Here is a 21,107-nt window from a genome sequence, read left to right on the forward strand (position 1 = left end):
TTACTTCGTTACATTTTGCAGCAAATATTTTACTTTCTACTCCACTACATTTCTACAGCGTTTCGTTACATTTTCGGATCAGTTTCAGGGCTCGAGATTAAGGTTTGTTGGGATAATTAATGGATACTAATCGGCTAATGTAAGAACTGACGGTTGCGCTGTTGACAATCGCGCAGCCTCTCGAGGAGAAATGAGAAAAAGACTGAGAGAAACTCAGTCACATACTGCAGTAAATATTCAAAATGTGAAGGTTTTTATATTTTATAACGTATAATTCAGTTCAAAATAACATCACATGACACGACCAAGAGTGTGTTTTCCTGAATACCATCACGACTGAAAATGTGACACTGATTTCATGACAGGTCAATAAACAATTAATTAAAATGAGTCACTTACATTTTAGATGCAATATAAACTGCTTTTGTTCTGTTACAACAGCGAAAATATTCCCAAGATCAGATCATATTTCCACATCAGAACCACAACGCATCTCACAGCAATAGTGTGTTACTGAATGATTCAGCGTTTGAATGAATCGGTTGAGTCAAAGATTCAATGACCTGTTGGTAAATGACTGCCTCATTAATGAACGAATCAGCCGTTTGAACGAACCGACTCAATGACTCTCTCATTAAGACCTGACTCCACCTACTGGTGGTTTAGGTTCATGTTTAAACATTCTTTCCAACGTTTATTATTGTATTAAAAATATATAGTTATCTCATAACATTATTTAATGCAGTTGTAATTTGTCAGTGTAAATTATTTAATTTAACAACCCTAGAGCGTTATTCTAATTTAATTTATTGATCAAATTTAAGAATATAAAAGGAAACTGAAGCGTATCCTATATTTAAGATGAATCCTCATAAATATGAAGATTTAAATACATCAAAGCTGATGAAAATGTTACTTCTGAATATTGATATTTAACTCTGCAGATCGCCCTGATATTGTGAGTCAGAATGTAAACTGGGCAACGGATGATACGAACTATTAGCCGACATTAACCCAAAACTAACTTAATTAAAACGACACAGCCCATACTGTTTTCTTCTTTTTCATTATTAGAATATAGACATTAAGAGAATAAATTGTTATACAAGTACTTTTACTTTTAAGTACATTTAAAATCAAGTACTTTTTTACTTTTACTTAAGTAGGATTGTCGTTGTAGTACTTCTACTATTACTTAAGTAGGATTGCCGTTGTAGTACTTCTACTTTTACTTAAGTAGGACTGTCGTTGTAGTACTTCTACTTTTACTTAAGTAGGATTGCCGTTGTAGTACTTCTACTTTTACTTAAGTAGGATTGCCGTTGTAGTACTTCTACTTTTACTTAAGTAGGATTGCCGTTGTAGTACTTCTACTTTTACTTAAGTAGGATTGCCGTTGTTGTACTTCTACTTTTACTTAAGTAGGATTGCCGTTGTAGTACTTCTACTTTTACTTAAGTAGGACTGTCGTTGTAGTACTTCTACTTTTACTTAAGTAGGATTGCCGTTGTAGTACTTCTACTTTTACTTAAGTAGGACTGTCGTTGTAGTACTTCTACTTTTACTTAAGTAGGATTGCCGTTGTAGTACTTCTACTTTTACTTAAGTAGGATTGCCGTTGTAGTACTTCTACTTTTACTTAAGTAGGATTGCCGTTGTAGTACTTCTACTTTTACTTAAGTAGGATTGCCGTTGTTGTACTTCTACTTTTACTTAAGTAGGATTGCCGTTGTAGTACTTCTACTTTTACTTAAGTAGGATTGCCGTTGTAGTACTTCTACTTTTACTTAAGTAGGATTGCCGTTGTAGTACTTCTACTTTTACTTAAGTAGGATTGCCGTTGTAGTACTTCTACTTTTACTTAAGTAGGATTGCCGTTGTAGTACTTCTACTTTTACTTAAGTAGGATTGCCGTTGTAGTACTTCTACTTTTACTTAAGTAGGATTGCCGTTGTAGTACTTCTACTTTTACTTAAGTAGGATTGCCGTTGTAGTACTTCTACTTTTACTTAAGTAGGATTGTCGTTGTAGTACTTCTACTTTTACTTAAGTAGGATTGCAGTTGTAGTACTTCTACTTTTACTTAAGTAGGATTGCAGTTGTAGTACTTCTACTTTTACTTAAGTAGGATTGCCGTTGTAGTACTTCTATTTTTACTTAAGTAGGATTGCCGTTGTAGTACTTCTACTTTTACTTAAGTAGGATTGCCCTTTTACTTAAGTAGGATTGCCGTTGTAGTACTTCTACTTTTACTTAAGTAGGATTGTCGTTGTAGTACTTCTACTTTTACTTAAGTAGGATTGCCGTTGTAGTACTTCTACTTTTACTTAAGTAGGATTGTCGTTGTAGTACTTCTACTTTTACTTAAGTAGGATTGCCGTTGTAGTACTTCTACTTTTACTTAAGTAGGATTGCCGTTGTAGTACTTCTACTTTTACTTAAGTAGGATTGCCCTTTTACTTAAGTAGGATTGCCATTGTAGTACTTCTACTTTTACTTAAGTATGATTGCCGTTGTAGTACTTCTACTTTTACTTAAGTAGGATTGCCGTTGTAGTACTTCTACTTTTACTTAAGTAGGATTGCCCTTTTACTTAAGTAGGATTGCCGTTGTAGTACTTCTACTTTTACTTAAGTAGGATTGCCGTTGTAGTACTTCTACTTTTACTTAAGTAGGACTGTCGTTGTAGTACTTCTACTTTTACTTAAGTAGGATTGTCGTTGTAGTACTTCTACTTTTACTTAAGTAGGATTGCCGTTGTAGTACTTCTACTTTTACTTAAGTAGGACTGTCGTTGTAGTACTTCTACTTTTACTTAAGTAGGATTGTCGTTGTAGTACTTCTACTTTTACCTAAGTAGGATTGCCGTTGTAGTACTTCTACTTTTACTTAAGTAGGATTGTCGTTGTAGTACTTCTACTTTTACTTAAGTAGGATTGTCGTTGTAGTACTTCTACTTTTACTTAAGTAGGACTGTCGTTGTAGTACTTCTACTTTTACTTAAGTAGGATTGTCGTTGTAGTACTTCTACTTTTACTTAAGTAGGATTGCCGTTGTAGTACTTCTACTTTTACTTAAGTAGGATTGCCGTTGTAGTACTTCTACTTTTACTTAAGTAGGATTGTCGTTGTAGTACTTCTACTTTTACTTAAGTAAATATGGCTCTGGTTACTTCTACTTTTACTTAAGTACTGAGATTCAGTACTTCCTCCACCACTGACCAGATTAGAGTTATAACCGTCACAAAAACACAAACCGTTCTCATAAACCACTCGATAGAACACGAGCCGACAATCCAACTAACGACATATTATAATTATGACAGGATTAGAGTTATAACGATCATGAAAAAAGGAAACAAACATATATTAGGAGTATAGTATCTGACTTACGGGACACATTGTGTGAGCTGATCTTGAAACAGACAGTGAGGAGATGTAGATGCTCCATACGGTGTGGAAATGAACGGCTCTTTATCATCACAAATCAAAGCCAAATCAAATTTTGTTGCAATACTATCCTGTTTAACACTGTGAAGCTGCTTTGAAACATCTGTCATTGTAAAAGCGCTATACAAATAAAGTTGGTTGATTGATTGAAGTGAACGACAATACGATGGCAAATGGACAAACAAGCCAATAGGACACGAGAATATTCAAACAAAAGCCGGCATATATTAGTTCTCGGCTAATGTCCGTCGTGAGTGTCGTGTGTTTTGAATAATGGCGTGCACTGAGCCTCTCTTCTCACCATCATTAATAGACACGCCCCTTACTGCTGATTGGCTACATGTTTGTAATTTCGTTTTGTAAAGCGGTTTTGAAATAACACTTACCCTGCCTTTAATTCCCATGCTCTTATTGGTCGGCTGGACCAGTGTGTTGTGATTGGTCAAGCGTTCTGATTTTATGTCAATAGTCAAAAGTCTGCTTACGTGGGTCTGTCTCAGTACACTGCAAAAAATGCTCTTCTTACTTAGTATTTTTGTCTTGTTTCTAGTCGAAATTTCTAAAAATTCTTATATTAAGAAACATTTACTAGACAAGTTTAAAATATTAGTTTTTTAGAGTTTTTGCTTAAAATAAGATAAATAATCGGCCAGTGGGGTAAGAAAAATAATATCGTTTCTGTTTGAATTTTTCCCAAAACAAGACAATTTATTTCGCTTGTCTAGTAAATTTTTAGATGTTTGGACTAGAAACAAGACACAAACACTAAGTAAGAAGAGCTTTTTTTGCAGTGTGTTGTGATAGCGATGCATCCGTTACCTGTGTGTATGGACAGAACAGCGTGCACACGGCGCAGTGGGGCTCAATGGTCGCCATGGCCGCGTTGAACTGCTTTTCGGCCAGGAAGTTTGGCAAGCAGTTCTGGAGCAGGTTCTGCCACAGGTCCTTTTTGGTCTCCGGTCCCGCGCCTCCGACCGCAGACAGCCCCGAGGATAACTCTACAGCAACACAGAGAGATAACACACACACACACACACACACACGTTAGATTCACTGCCCTTCACACACTATAGAAGAGTCGCGCAGAAATAACTAGATCTTCTCTACTAGACAGACAGATAAATGTCAAGACAGACATCTATACATGTAGACAGACAGACAGACATATAGACAGACAGACATCTTAACAGACAGACAGACATCTAAACAGACATCTAGACAGACATATATACAGACAGACAGACATATATACAGACAGACAGACATATATACAGACAGACAGACGTCTAAACAGACAGACAGACATCTAAACAGACGTCTAGACAGACATATATAAAGACAGACAGACGTCTAGACAGACATATATACAGACAGACGTCTAAACAGACAGACAGACGTTTAAACAGATGTCTAGACAGACAGACATCTAAACAGACGTCTAGACAGACATATATACAGACAGACAGACAGACAGACATCTAAACAGACGTCTAGACAGACATATATAAAGACAGACGTCTAAACAGACAGACAGACGTTTAAACAGATGTCTAGACAGACATATATACAGACAGACAGACGTCTAAACAGGCGTCTAGACAGACATATATACAGACAGACAGACAGACATCTAAACAGACGTCTAGACAGACATATATAAAGACAGACAGACGTTTAAACAGACGTCTAGACAGACATATATACAGACAGACGTCTAAACAGACAGACAGACGTTTAAACAGATGTCTAGACAGACATATATACAGACAGACAGACATCTAAACAGACGTCTAGACAGACATATATACAGACAGACGTCTAAACAGACAGACAGACGTTTAAACAGATGTCTAGACAGACATATATACAGACAGACAGACGTCTAAACAGGCATCTAGACAGACATATATACAGACAGACAGACGTCTAAACAGACGTCTAGACAGACATATATACAGACAGACAGACGTCTAAACAGACGTCTAGACAGACATATAGACAGACAGACGTCTAGACAGACATATAGACAGACAGACGTCTATCCAGACAGATGTCTAAACAGACAGACGTAGACAGACAGACAGACGTCTAGACAGACAAATAGACAGACACACATATATACAGACAGACATATAGACAGACAGACGTCTAAACAGACAGACATATAGACAGACGTCTAAACAGACAGACATCTAGACAGACAGACAGACAGACAGACAGACGTCTAAACAGACACACATATGAACAGACAGACAGACAGACATATAGACAGACAGACGGATAGACATCTAAACAGACAGACATATAGACAGACAGACATATAGACAGAAATTATATCTGTATTTGATATAATACAGATATACTCTATACTCAAATACGAAATACTCTGTATTTGCTGTATTGCTTGGTGTTTTAATTACTAGAAGGAAGATACATTTTCGTTTCTGCACTTATTCTTTTTATTCATAACTTTGTTCCGTGAGCTACTCACAAATTGCACTTTAACCAGGGCAGTTTGAAGCGCGCTGTACGCAATCACCAGCCGTTATTAAATAATAATTGTTGGCTTTTAGCACAGGTAGTGAGTGATAGTTTGGTTTCGATTTGAGTCGTTGGCAGACCGTTGCGTTGATTAATCTTTGGGATAATTATAAGGGCGGACTGTATATTTAAAGCCGAGCAAGTTAGCCGGCCATTAGGAGAAGCGCGTCGGTCACAGAAGGAGCTCGAATCGCAAGTAAGTCTATCCGAAATACTCTGTATTTGCTGTATTGCTTGGTGTTTTAATTACTAGAAGGAAGATACATTTTCGTTTCTGCACTTATTCTTTTTATTCATAACTTTGTTCCGTGAGCTACTCACAAATTGCACTTTAACCAGGGCAGTTTGAAGCGCGCTGTACGCAATCACCAGCCGTTATTAAATAATAATTGTTGGCTTTTAGCACAGGTAGTGAGTGATAGTTTGGTTTCGATTTGAGTCGTTGGCAGACCGTTGCGTTGATTAATCTTTGGGATAATTATAAGGGCGGACTGTATATTTAAAGCCGAGCAAGTTAGCCGGCCATTAGGAGAAGCGCGTCGGTCACAGAAGGAGCTCGAATCGCAAGTAAGTCTATCCGAAATACTCTGTATTTGCTGTATTGCTTGGTGTTTTAATTACTAGAAGGAAGATACATTTTCGTTTCTGCACTTATTCTTTTTATTCATAACTTTGTTCCGTGAGCTACTCACAAATTGCACTTTAACCAGGGCAGTTTGAAGCGCGCTGTACGCAATCACGAGCCGTTATTAAATAATAATTGTTGGCTTTTAGCACAGGTAGTGAGTGATAGTTTGGTTTCGATTTGAGTCGTTGGCAGACCGTTGCGTTGATTAATCTTTGGGATAATTATAAAAGCGTCCACACCTGCTATCCCTCAAGCAGTGATCAGTGTGTATTTAATAAGCGTGTCAGCGCTGTCGCGGTAGCGTCAGCGGGAGCGTTCAGCCCTCGTGTTCAGCCGCCTCGTGTGAAGACCGACAAGTGTAAAGACATTCGTTTTCGACTCGACCTACGATCGACTCCACCGTAGAACGAACACCAAGAACGCACTTAAGTATTTATTTATTTCCCTATCCTCTTTCTCCTTCTCTCTCTTTTCACAATGTGCTTTCAATACATACCCACTATTTCTACCCCTCGCTCCACTATCAGACGCAGACGGCAGCGCAACACTGCTAATCTGCGTCTTATTCCTTCCTCTACTAATATCCCTCCCTCCTTTTCTCTGGGTCTATGGAATTGTCAGTCAGCTGTAAACAAAGCTGACTTCATTCCAGCCTTCGCCACTCATTCCAATCTGAATATCTTGGCCTTGACTGAGACCTGGATCCGTCCAGAAGACTCAGCAACTCCTGCTGCTCTCTCTAACAATTTCTCCTTCTCACACACCCCTCGCCACACTGGCAGAGGTGGAGGCACAGGTTTCCTTATCACAAACAATTGGAAATACTCAACCCACACCTCTCTCTGTAATAACATCTCATTTGAATACCATGCTATTACAGTTACAGCTCCTGCTAAAATCCATCTTGTAGTCATTTACCGCCCTCCAGGTCAATTGGGCACCTTTGTTGAGGAACTAGATGTGCTGCTGTCCTCATTCCCTGAGGATGGCAGCCCACTTGTAATCCTTGGTGATTTCAACATCCACCTGGACAAACCGTATGCTACAGATTTTCACTCCCTTCTATCCTCATTCGATCTCAAACTTCTTACTACCTCACACACACACAAATCTGGCAACCAACTTGACCTCATCTACATACGCAACTGCACTACAGAAAACACTTTGGTCAAACCCTTACACTTCTCGGATCACTACTTCATCACATTTAATATACATCTCACTACTCTTATGCTTCCACCTCCTCTACCAGTTAGTTTCAGAAGAAACCTGCGTTCTCTTTCTCCCTCTCACCTCTCCTCCGTTGTATCATCCTCTCTTCCGTCACCCACACAATTCTCCTCTATGGATGTCAACACTGCAACAGACACTTTATGTTCCACTTTAACCACTTGTCTAGATACTATCTGCCCTCTGTCGTCTAGGCCAGCTCGCGCTACTCCCTCTAACCCTTGGTTATCTGATGTTCTTCGTGAACACCGGACCAAACTTAGGGCAGCAGAGAGAAAATGGCGCAAATCAAACGACCCATCTGACCTGAGTAAGTACCAATCTCTGCTCATTTCCTTCTCACAGGACGTCCATACAGCTAAATCCGCATATTTCCACAACAAAATCAACAGCACCTCAGACTCACGCACACTTTTCAGAACTTTCACCTCTCTCCTCTGTCCCCCTCCACCACCTCCCACCACCTCTCTTTCTGCAGACGATCTTGCCAATTTTTTCACAAACAAAACCACACTCATCAGCAGTCAGTTCACACCTCCACACACACACACTTTTGAATCAGCCACTTCCACAGCCAAACATCTTCTCTCCTCCTTCTCTACACTCACTGAGGATGAAGTATCTAAGCTTCTCCTCTCCAGCCATCCCACTACCTGCCCTCTAGATCCCATCCCCTCACATCTCCTACAAGCCATCTCCCCTACACTCTTACCAGCACTCACACACATCATCAACACATCTCTCTCCACCGGCATCTTCCCCACCACATTCAAGCAGGCTCGGGTAACCCCACTGCTTAAAAAACCCACATTAGACACATCACTTGTAGAGAACTACAGACCTGTTTCTCTCCTACCATTCATTGCGAAAACACTTGAAAGAGTTGTTTTCAACCAGGTCTCATCTTTCCTCTCACAGTCTAATCAACTGGACGTAAACCAGTCAGGCTTCAAAAAGGGCCACTCAACTGAGACGGCATTACTGTCAGTTACTGAAGCCCTGCGGCTGGCTAAAGCTGCATTCAAATCATCAGTCCTCATCCTCCTTGATCTGTCTGCTGCCTTTGACACTGTGAATCATCAGATTCTTCTGTCCACCCTCTCATCACTGGGCATCACAGGGACTCCACTCCACTGGTTTGAGTCCTATCTCACAGGTAGGTCTTTTAAGGTTGCCTGGAGAGGAGAGGTATCCAAAACACATCAACTGACCACGGGGGTTCCTCAGGGCTCAGTGCTTGGACCTCTCCTCTTCTCCATTTACACTACATCACTGGGACCCATCATTCAGGCACATGGTCTCTCTTATCATTGCTATGCTGATGACACACAACTCTACCTCTCATTTCAACCAGATGACCCCACAGTAGCTGCACGAATCTCAAACTGTCTGGCGGACATCTCGGCATGGATGAAAAAACATCACCTGCAGCTCAATCTAGCAAAGACTGAGCTGCTTGTTTTCCCTGCTAACCCCACCATACAACACGATTTTACCATCCAGCTAGGTTCATCTCTGATTACTCCTTCGGGGTCGGTCAGAAATCTTGGAGTAATCTTTGATGACCAGCTGTCCTTCAAAGACCACATCTCGAAGACGGCTCGGTCATGCAGGTTTGCATTGCACAATATCAGGAAAATCAGACCGTTCCTTACGGAGCATGCAACACAGCTTCTTGTCCAAGCCCTGGTCATTTCTAGACTTGACTATTGCAACGCGCTTCTGGCTGGACTTCCATCTTGTGCAATCAAACCGTTGCAAATGATCCAGAACGCTGCAGCACGTCTTGTATTCAATGAGCCCAAAAGGGCTCATGTCACACCTCTATTCGTCTCTCTGCATTGGCTACCACTCGCTGCCCGGATCAAATTCAAAGCCCTGACTCTTGCTTATGGATCTTCCACAAGCGCAGCACCCGCATACTTCGACTCACTCCTACGCGTCTACACACCCACCAGAAGCCTTCGCTCAGCTAATGAGCGAAGGCTTGTGGTACCATCACAGAGAGGCATGAAATCCCTCTCTCGAACTTTTTCTTTCATTGTTCCGGGTTGGTGGAACGATCTTCCGTCCTCCATACGCACAACAGAATCACTCACTTCGTTCAAAAGACAGGTAAAAACTCATCTCTTCCATGAGCACTTAATCTTACATTAAAAAAAAAAAAAAAAAAAAAAAAAAAAAAAAAAAAAAATTCCCCCTCTATTTCTCCTTTCTTCTTTCCTTTTCTGGTCTTTGCTACTCTGAGCAGTGTGCAAATCTTAGTATTTAGGGCACTTTTTGTGTTTCGTTGCCTCTTCTTGACGGATCGCTTCCTGTTCTCCTGAGTTGTAAGTCGCTTTGGATAAAAGCGTCTGCTAAATGCATAAATGTAAATGTAAATGTATATCTATACAGACAGATATCTAGACAGACAGATAAACAGATATCTAGACAGACAGATAAACAGATATCTAGACAGACAGACATCTAGACAGACAGACATAGACAGACATCTAGACAGACAGACAGACAGACAGACAGATAGATAGATAGATAGATAGATAGATAGATAGATAGATAGATAGATAGATAGATAGATAGATAGATAGATAGATAGATAGATAGATAGATAGATAGATAGATAGGCAGACAGACAGACAGACAGACAGACAGACAGACAGACAGACAAAGACAGATAGACAGACAGATAGACAGACATTTTAGATGATAGATGGATGGAAGGATGGATGGATGGATGGATATATTTTTTTATTTGCAATAATAATTGCAGAGTGTAGAAGCCCAATAAGAGTTTTAATCCTGTCGTGCCTCATTAACACTGGCAGTGCAGATCGTTTCAGGTAAATGAATCCTCTCTAGAGTTAAACAGGGCAGGATGATAGTGTTCTCCTCTGTCTTTGATCGGGACTCTACAGACAGCAGGTGAAGATGTATTTTTGGAGGGTTTTGATGCCCCTCTGTCATGTATTTTGCCCCCTACAGTGACAGCAGGCGGTGCAGGTTTACAGCTGTCTGTCTGTTCATAACACACAGCACAGACAAATCAATAACCGTCTTTCAGCCGCTCGATTTTATAAAGGGCTTATTGTTTGTGGCTGCTTTCTTTCATACTTTATTGCTTTTGCTCTTTGTGCTCGCAAGTACAGACTTTCACAGCAAACAAACAAACTCTCCACCAAAGCAGAGCACTCTGAAATGAAACGGCCAAATGAAATGTTCTAGAAACATTCATACTGTAAAAACTAATCTAACTTTTAACAACTTTCTCCGCAGTGGAAAATTTACCATCAGACATTAATCTAGGATGACAATATTTCTCATATTACCTAACAGGCATGTTATTTATATAAGAACAGACGTCCAAACTAATTTACCAGGATTTCATTTTACGACTGGCATTTATGAATCTAGCAATTTAGGCAAATTCTTCATTAAACTATTCTAATGCAAATTTCTGCATTTTATTTAACAATTTATGAATGGTGTTACGAATATCATTTGATTTCACGAACATTACGGAAAACGAACATTTTAAAACGATAATTCGATTTTACGCACAATTCGGATAAATCTTTCGTAAAGATATTATTACATAAATTACTGTTTTCAATTTAACGTTTTACGTAAGAATGGTTGTACAATGAACCTTAAGAACATTATTAGACTTTTTAATACATATTACGGACTTTATCGTACAAATTTTATATACAACACTTACATGTCATTACTTTATTTTGAACATAATTTTTGAAACGTGCCAGCAAGGATAGCTTAATAAATTTAAAGATGTCATTACGAACTTTATCGTACGAACTTTATAAACAAATCTATGTACGTCATTACATTTTATGGAGGTGAATACGTAATTCATTTGTAACGAGAAAAACTTTCGGAAATATCTTTTATTGTAAAAAATTTTAATTGAATGTGACAACACAAGAACGGTTTTACGAACAATATAAAAATGTTATTTGAGTTTAAGACTATTAAAAAGAATTCGGGTAAATTTTTGTATGTTCGTTGTATAATGAACCATAAGAACATCAGACTTTTTATACATTATTTTGTATGTCATTTTTGAAATGTGCCTGTAAAAAATGGCTTCATAATTGTACGTACATCATTACGAACTTTATTTGAAACATGAGCAAAATAAGTTCATAAAAATTAACACAAGAATGGTTTTACAAACTAAAATACATAAATCGATTTTACGACCGCCATCTATAAAAGATTTTTCAGAAACACTTACGCAAGAATGGTTGTACGATCAACCATAAGAACACCATTAGACTTTTTGTTTTATTTTTAACGATTTAACGAACAATTTAAAAATACAATAAAATTTAACGTCCGCCATCTATAAAAGTGGAGCAAAATGAATTTGGGTAAATCTTTCGCAACAGTTTACGATTGTACGGACAGTGTTAACAACAACATTCATTTTGTTGTATATTATATACAATATATCTGTATATATCTTTTTTGAAAAGAGCCTGCAAGAATGCCTTCACAAATTTAAGTACATCATTATAAACTTTATCGTACAAACTTTATAAACAAATCTATGTACGTCATTTTATTTTAAGGACGAAGTTAATGAAAATCTTTCATAAATATATTTTTACGTAAAATGTTGAATTGAATCTGAAAAATAACAATTTTCTGAATGATAAATAAATTAATAATTTGATTTTACGAAAAGTAGTATAACGAAATTGGGTAATTCTTTCATAAACATTTACGCTAGAACGGTTGTACGATCAACCTTAAGAATATCATTAGACTTTTTGTGTCATTTTATAATGAATTTACGAACAATTTAAAAAAACAATACAATTTTACGTCTGCCATCTATAAAACTGGAGTAAAAAAAATTTGGGTAAATCTTTAACAACATTTTACGGTTGAACGATCAACTTTAAGAATATTATTAGACTTTATCTTATTTTGAATGGTTTTACGAACAATTTAAAATATAATTCGTTTTTTAAAAGCAAAACAAATTTGGGCAAACCTTTCACAACAGTTTACGGTTGTACGAACAACTTTAACAACATCATTTGATTTTTTGTATATTATTTCAAACGTCATTTTTGAAACGCGCCTTCACAAATTTTTTGTACGTCATTTTAAAGAAATCATTCCGAAATTCATGAAATTTTTTCGTTAATATTTTCTTGCGTAAAATTTTATATTGAATTTCTGTCTTACAAGCAGAAATCTGCTCGTTTTACGAATGAGGACCAAAATATTAATAAACAATTGTATATACTGAGAGTGCATTGCGCGTTTTGTTCTCGCACTGATGATGTCACGCTATCGGTTACCCACCCTCATCGCTGGAGGCTTCCTGTTTGACGATGGAGTGAGGCGAGCGCATGGGTGGCTTGCTGATTGGATGCCTTCGACTCTTCTTCACCTCAACTTTCTTCTTCAGCTTCGTGAAAGGACTCGGCTGAGAACAATAAAATATACATTTGACCATAATTTACCTCCATGTTTAACATCCGTAGGCCAGAACCAATCAGAGAAGCCGCTCACCTGCAGGCTGGACAGTGGCGCGGTCCCCTTATTCTGGATTTGCGCCTCATTGACCGAGGCAAACTGCTCAAACGCTTCCTGAAAGGAGATCTCGTCGGGATGCTTCGGCTTCTTCTTTTTCCTCTTCTTCTTCTCTCCGTTTTCTGCCGGAGGATCCTGCAAATCTGTTTTTCCATCTTCACCTGGTGAATGATGAAACAGATGAATGAATGAATGAATGAATAAATGAATGGGAAGAAAATACCATCAGGGCAGTTGCTAGGGTGGTACTATGTTGTTGCTAAGGTGTTCCAAGTTCTTTCAAATGTATTGCTAAGTGGTTGCTAGTTTAAAAGGTGGTGGCTATGTTGTAGCTAGCGTGATCTTGTTGGTATTTAGGACATTGTTATGGGGCTGATTAGGTGTTCCAAGTTGGTTGCTAGGGTGTTTTAAGTGGTTGCTAGGATATTGTTATGCGGTTACTAGGGCTTTCTGAGGAATTGCTATAAACTGTTACTAAGGTATTCTGGGTGGTTGCTAGGGTGATTGAGTGGTTGTCAGGAGTTTGCTATATACAGTTGCTAAGGTATTCTGGGTGGTTGCTTGGGTGATTAATTGGTTGCCAGAACATTGTTATGTGGTTACTAGGGCTTTCTGAGTAGTTGCCAGGGCATTTCTATATATGGTTGCTGCGGTATTTTGGGTGGTTGCTAGGGTGAATAGGTGGTTGCCAGGAGTTTGCTATACATAGTTGCTAAGGTATTCTGGGTGGTTGCTAGGGTGAAATGAGTGGTTGCAATGAGTTTGCTATATACAGTTGCTAAGGTATTCTGGGTGGTTGCCAGGGTGATTAAGTGGTCGCCAGGGGGTTGCTAAGGTGCATACGTGGTTGGCAGTTTGCTATATATAGTTCCTAAGGTATTCTGGGTGGTTGAGCGGTTGCTAGGAGTTTGCGATATACAGTTTCTAAGGTATTCTGGGTAGTTGCTAGGGTGATTAAGTGGTTCCCAGGACATTGCTATGTTGTTACTAGGGCTTTCTGAGTAGTTGCCAGGGAATTTCTATATAAGGTTGTTAAGGTATTCTGAGTGGTTGCTAGCGTGAAATGAGTGGTTGCCAGGAGTTTGCTATATTGTTGCTAAGGTGTTCGCTATGACATTGCTATGCGTTTACTAGGGTTGGTTGCCAGGGGTTTGCTACATACAGTTGCTGAGGTATTCTGTTTTGGTCGCTAGGGTGATTGAGTGGTTGCAACTATATTGCTATATGGTTGCTAAGTTGTCCTGGGTGGTTGCTAGGGTGTTTCGAGCGGCTGTCACAACAGTTCTGTGTGGTAACTAGGGCTTTCTTAGTTGTTGTGAGGGGTTTGCAATACATATGGTTGCTAAGGTTTTTGGGGTGGTTGCCAGGGTGCTCTTAATGCACTCCAAGCGTTCAAAAGTCGTGTTTTTCTGCACATTTTGTCAGTCGTTCGAAGTGAAAATCAACATTTATCAAGACAACGCAGTTGATCTGATAATTGTAGGTTTCACTGTGTTTATGATGCTATTGTAAGGCCGTGCAAAAGATGTTTTCCTTTCAGAAACTGCCGTTTTTCCTTTTCAAAAACGCATCAGGGGCTTTCATCAAACTCAAGGCACTCTTCAGGGATTGAGTTCCCGTAAAAATCACTCACATTAAGATGCAAATGTGCCTTTTAGCATTAGTATTCATCGGCTGCGTGGGATTTAAAGGGATAGTTCACTTTAAAATGAAAATTCTGTCATCTTTCGCTCACCCTCAAGTTGTTTCAAACCTGTATGAGTTTCTTTCTTCAGCTGAACACAAGGGAAGATATCGTGAAGAATGTCAATCAGTTAACTGGAGCCATTGACTTCCATAGTAGGAAAAAAAAATACTATGGAAGTCAATGGCTCCAGTTAACTGATTGACATTCTTCAAAATATCTTCCCTTGTGTTCAGCTGAAGAAAGAAACTCATACAGGTTTAAAACAACTTAAGGGGTGAGCGAAAGATGACAGGCTTTTCATTTTAAAGTGAACTATCCCTTTAAGCTTTGAAGAGCGCTTTAATAAAAGATGTTAAATGAAATGAAACGCGCCGCATTATTCAACGTGTTGACGTAATTTCTCCTGAAACGGCTCCAGCTGTTAGCAGCTCCTCCCCTTTTTTGAAACAGCCAATAGCGTTTCGTTAATACACAGTTTAACTAGAGCGGACCTTTCTCTCTGTTTGGTAAAGCCAGTTTCCTCTAACACTGTTCATCATCATAATCTCCTTCATATCGCGTTGTAATGCAGCATTCTGTGCAGGACTCAAATGGGTCGATATGTTTGTTGTCTGCGCGGACTCGCGCATATGATCCGCGCTGCGCTCTCATGTCAGTAGTCTAACTTTAGACCAGAGCCGTTGGTGTGTGTGCGCTGCTGCGGTGCGTGAAACTAACGTGAAAACAGACTTTATTCGCCTCAAATGAAAGCATATTTACACTGAATCGTTTCCTATCACATATATAGTGTGCTATGTGCCTTTCACCCTGTAGAAATTAGTAACTGTGTGTTAACAACTGACCGATTTCAGCCGCAACGTAGGGGGCGGGCTTTAGATTCTAGAGAGCATTCTGATTGGACAGAAGATTTGACGAGAAGGTTAAGTCGCTCAATGAGATTCGCTTTAACGGAAGTGAGAGACTGTTTCCTTATATCTCCTAAATGTAAATATTGTAATTGAACACACCAGCTTATTCATACCCTTCAGGCTAACACAGTCCTACTAAAAGCTAAACAACTTCAACTTTGATTTCAGCGGGCCTTTAAAGGTTGATTCTCCGTCACCTGCTCCCCGTAGTGCCGCCTCCGCCTCTGCCTCCGCCTGCTCCTGCTCCTCCCTCTCCAAAGCCTCCAGCGTGAGCATCGCCTCCCTCGCCATCCGCTCGTCCCGCTGCTGCCTCCGCTGCTCCTCGCGCTCCTCCACCTTACGCATGTACTCGCTCATGTCCAGCTCCACCCCCTCCTCCACCAACACCTTCACCTCCTCCAGCTTCAGACGCCGGAACTGCTTCACCTTCCCCTGAGCCCTGCGACAAACCACGCATAACAAAAAATGTCACACTAGTAGTTATACATACAGTCAACTAAAACCTACATCAGGGCTATTCAAATCTTGCCCTGGAGGTAGGCCTGTCGTGGTCAATTAATCGCACGATTAAAAAAAGAGCTTGATCATTTTTCTGGCCGCGTTAAATCCCATTTGCATGCTTGTTTGTTTTCCTCGTCTCTCTCGCTGACTGCGTGCGCTTTGTATGGGGAGGTGTTTCTACTCGACGCGCAGACTAACGCTGCGTTCACACCAAACGTGAATTGAGCGTCAAAATCGCGTCTACCACGCCTAGTTTTACGCATGAACATTTTGAATCCATTTGCGTGTCCGCAGCTAATTGGACACGCGTAGAAATCGAGCATTTAAGGCGAAATAGACGCACTCCAGGTGAAATATATTAAGCATTAACAGCCACACGTGGTTCAGCCAACGCACTATCTGGATTATCTTCACTGCATGTATATTTAAATAAAATATAAAGTTATGAAACTTCACTTTGCCCTCAGTCAAAATGATTCGGTAGGCAACAATAGATTAATTGGACCAAAGATCGGCCATTAGATGTACAGAAGACGAACTATATGTCATTTTTAAACTCTAGAGAGACATCTGAGCCGGCGGCAAACGCCAGAGGGACTGGCCGAGGAAAGGCTGCTCTCGCCGGGGTTAACGAGCGCTGAGCGCCCGGAGATCGCCTGGATCGCACAACTCCAAAAACACAAGAGTGTTCTTCTTAAATAGGCACTGTCTTTATAAGTAAACCACATATTTTAGCTTTAAACAACTACATTATCAACGGAAAAGCATTAAAACTACATTTAGTGACAAAATATCAGTATTTATTTAATTATATGCAGGGTTTCTCATCACGTCATTTTACCACGTGACAGCAGCAAGCAGGCTCCTCATTGGTTAACGTGGCGCGAATTGACGGCAAAGATAAAAAAATTCAACTCGGGCGTAGACGCGAATTCGCTTCAAACGCGTAAATGCACAAAAAGCACCACTCGCGTGTATCGCACAAGATGCTCAATACGCTTTAAATTCGCGTTATTCACGTGAATGAGGCGGAACCGCGTCCATCGCGCCGCACGAAACGTGTCTATCGTGCCGCAGGACCTCCAGACACACGTCAACGCGCCTTTCCATTGACTTAACATGGAAATCATTCGCCCCAGACGCTCTTTTCGCGGTTGGTCTGAACGTACCTTTATGCTGCGTTCATACAGCACGCGAATGACGCGAATAAATCGCGCTATTCGCGCGAAGTTGGACGTGTGAACATTTTGAATTCATTCACTTCATTCGCGCGAGAAATTCGCTTCATTCGCGTGTGACATTCACTACACAACAGACGCAAATTCGCATCATGGGAGGGGTTTCTGCCAGGCAGCGGCAGTCAGCAGAAGGACGAGCCGAGTTAAGGCTGCTCTCACCAGGGTTGATGAGCGCTGAGCGCCGCTGATCGCCTGGGTCTCACACCTCCGAAAACACCAGATCAAATTTTCAAATAGGAGCTCTCTTAATAAATAAACCACATATTTGAACTTTTAACAACTACATTCTCGCCTGAAAAACTATTAAAACTACATTTTGTGACACGATACAGTAGTATTTTTAAATTACTCTGGCCTCGGGGTTTCCCATCCGTCACTTCACCACGTGACAGCAGTAAGCAGGCGCCTCATTGGTTAACGCGGCGCGAATATCCGCCAAAGTTCAGATTTTTCAACTTGAGCGATCCGCGTGTTTCGCACGATTCACGCGTTCAAAACGCTCTATTCGCGTGATCCTTGCCGCGCCATTCGCGCCGAATGCCAATTCGCGTCTCTGCATTGACTTAACATGTAAATCATTCGCGTACGGTGTGAACGCAGCATTAGGCGTGATGAGACGTCATGCTCGGCCAGATTCGGCTGGAACTCGTGGCTCTTCTGTTGCGGAGCGGCACGCAAAGTTACAAAATTTGGCGTGCACTCCGCCAAGCGAAATGGGCTCCCGCACTCCGCGTTGACGTCGTTTTTGCCGCACGCACCCTCGCACTCGACGCATCGAGTATAAACAAGCCTTAAAGCTACACTGAAGTTGGCAGTTTGATAAATGCAAGGTAATTCTTCAGTTCAATCTTTGTGTGCTAAAAAGGCACAAGTTCCTGTGAATAAATGAAAAGCATGTCGTCATGTCTTCTATCTCGCTGTATCAAAATCTCCTCCGAGATGGTCAAGTTCAGTTTGTGCATGATAACATGATAACTTTTTTTTAAAATATTGTATCCTAAATTGTGTATAATTAAGCTATATATTATATGCTGAAGTAAATTTCTGGAGTGTTAACGATTAAAAGAAAAAACAACATCAACCGTACAGACGTGAAAAGCGTGACCCTGAAAACGTGATACGAACCGAACCGTGGGTTTAGTGAACCGCCGCCCCTAATATGCTCCTAAAACGCAATCATCCGCTGCAGTTTTCATCCATTTTATTTATTGTTTTTGGTATTCATTCAAGCTCATTTTTTGTTAACAGACTGAGAGTCCGTTGCTTTTATTGTTTTTGGTTGTTTTGTTCATTTATTGCAGCTATGTTTTCCGTTTTCCGTTTTAAATAGTCTTAAGAAACAAAAGTTTATTGATCTTTGAAAAGGGGTACCTGCATTACTCTGCCATTATCATTATTTAAGATGAAAATGGTCTCAGAACGACAATATTATCGTTTATCGCAATCGCAATATTGTTATGCTGCCTTCATGTGCTATCAGAATTATCATAAATACGCGTTTTCGAGGTAAAAATTGCACATGAACGCCCTCTGATGTCGTGTTTTCCACTGGGAAGTTCGGAAATAATTGTGAAACCCAAGTTCCCGAGATGGGCGTGCCATAACCGTTAAAATCAGCAGATGGGAGACGAATTTCTGTTGTGTTTCATTAGTTTTTTTCCCACAACAATTTCATTTTCTTGTCTTGTCGTTAAAGTAGTACATATTTACATAAAATTAATAATCATTTGAAGCATATTGTGTATTTTAAACACATCGAAAATCGCATCTAGTTCAGGGTATCTGCAGGTTTCACCAAGTCAAATTTAAGACTTTTTAAGACCTTTATGAATAAAATTTAAGACCTATATTGCGCAATCAAAAAAACATGCATAGGAAATGCAGAATCACTCAATTACTTAAACTTATAATATTTAATTTATTTAAATTGAACAAAGTATTTGTAAATTTATTATTCATAGCTCAATCCCACCAGGATTAGCATATATATATATATATATATATATATATATATATATATATATATATATATATATATATATATATATATATATATATATATATATATATATATATATATATATATATATATTTGTTTGTTTGTTTTGTTTTGTGACCAAAATTATTATTTTTTGGTGGTCACTTTCATAAATTTGCAAACATTTTTTATTTTTATTTTCCGAAAAAATCGGAATTGGGTCACTTAAACCATGCAGTGATAATGGGGCCTAAGATTGTGGCCAAATTGTGGGGTATTGTGGGGCGTTTGGCACCTGCGCAGGAGCTTCTCTCTGAACGTGACTCTGTTTTTCCTCCAGTGCTCGAGCTCGGGGCTGGTGAGGCTCGTGGGCTTCAGGTGGTCCAGAACCGTGACATCTTTGCCCTGCTTCCACAGGTTGTAACGCTCAGGCTGCAGGCAGCGAACAAACACGTCCATGGAGATCTTCACCATGTCCTTACGGCACGAACACTGCAGAGAAGAAACAACTCTCAGTTAACAAGATCAACGAGTGTGAAACGGACGGGCATGATTGGACAGTCGCAGCCAATCAGAACAGTTTAGTTCTCAGCTATGTGGACTGACCAATGAGATTCCACTGTGGGCGGGGCTAATGGACGCAACAACGGATATTTTATTTTGCTAATAAATAAATAGTTGTGATGTTGCGCACAATATATTTAACAAAGCTTCACAACTCGAGAAATCAATTAAACTAAAAATGTTATAAAAAAACCTAAAAAATATAGTTAAATAAAATTAACGATATAAAGTACTATAAATTGAAAACAAATAAATAAAATAATTGTAAAAAATTATAATAACTTGTTTCTATAATAAAAAAATAGAAATTATAATTATATTAAATAAATGATAAATAATATGAAGTACTATAAATGAAAATCGAATAAAATACATTTAAATAAAATAAATGATTAAATATAATAATATAATTGAATAATGTTTTTTTTTATTCAATATAAAAATAAAGTTGTGGATTAGTTCTATAATAAAAAACTAAAAAAGTGGGAAAAAATGTTATTCTAATACGTATGCAAATTGCCTAAAAAAGGGGATCTAAAAGATTGTACAATCCTGCTAAAAACACATTAAAATGTGGACACAATTCAATGTAAAAAATCCATTTGCAAAGTTGCTAAGAACATATTTAAAGTACATTTGTAATAGAATACTTTGATAATAATAATAATAATTATAACAACAACAACAACAAAAAGACCTAAAATGACCTAAAAAAAAAGGTCATTAAAGGGTTACTTCAGCGATTAGCATATGGCTTTGTATCAGTAGAAACCCTGGAGTATATTCAAATAAATGTGCTTCCCCCCTCATATCCC

At 39.2% G+C, this 21,107-nt stretch overlaps 1 protein-coding gene across 1 annotated transcript in view; it reads right to left on the minus strand.

Annotated features, from left to right (window-relative positions):
- kdm4b (lysine (K)-specific demethylase 4B) overlaps positions 1-21,107 on the minus strand; it is a 113,535-nt gene that overhangs the window by 29,907 nt on the left and 62,521 nt on the right. The window contains exons 9-13 of the mRNA XM_067415294.1: positions 20,024-20,220; positions 16,209-16,450; positions 13,396-13,577; positions 13,186-13,309; positions 4,269-4,447 (exon numbers count right to left, since the gene is read on the minus strand). Coding sequence (XP_067271395.1) covers positions 4,269-4,447; positions 13,186-13,309; positions 13,396-13,577; positions 16,209-16,450; positions 20,024-20,220 — 924 coding nt within the window. The remainder of the gene's footprint in view (positions 1-4,268; positions 4,448-13,185; positions 13,310-13,395; positions 13,578-16,208; positions 16,451-20,023; positions 20,221-21,107) is intronic.

This window comes from Pseudorasbora parva, chromosome 14, assembly GCF_024679245.1.
Source record: "Pseudorasbora parva isolate DD20220531a chromosome 14, ASM2467924v1, whole genome shotgun sequence".
NCBI lineage: Eukaryota > Metazoa > Chordata > Actinopteri > Cypriniformes > Gobionidae > Pseudorasbora > Pseudorasbora parva.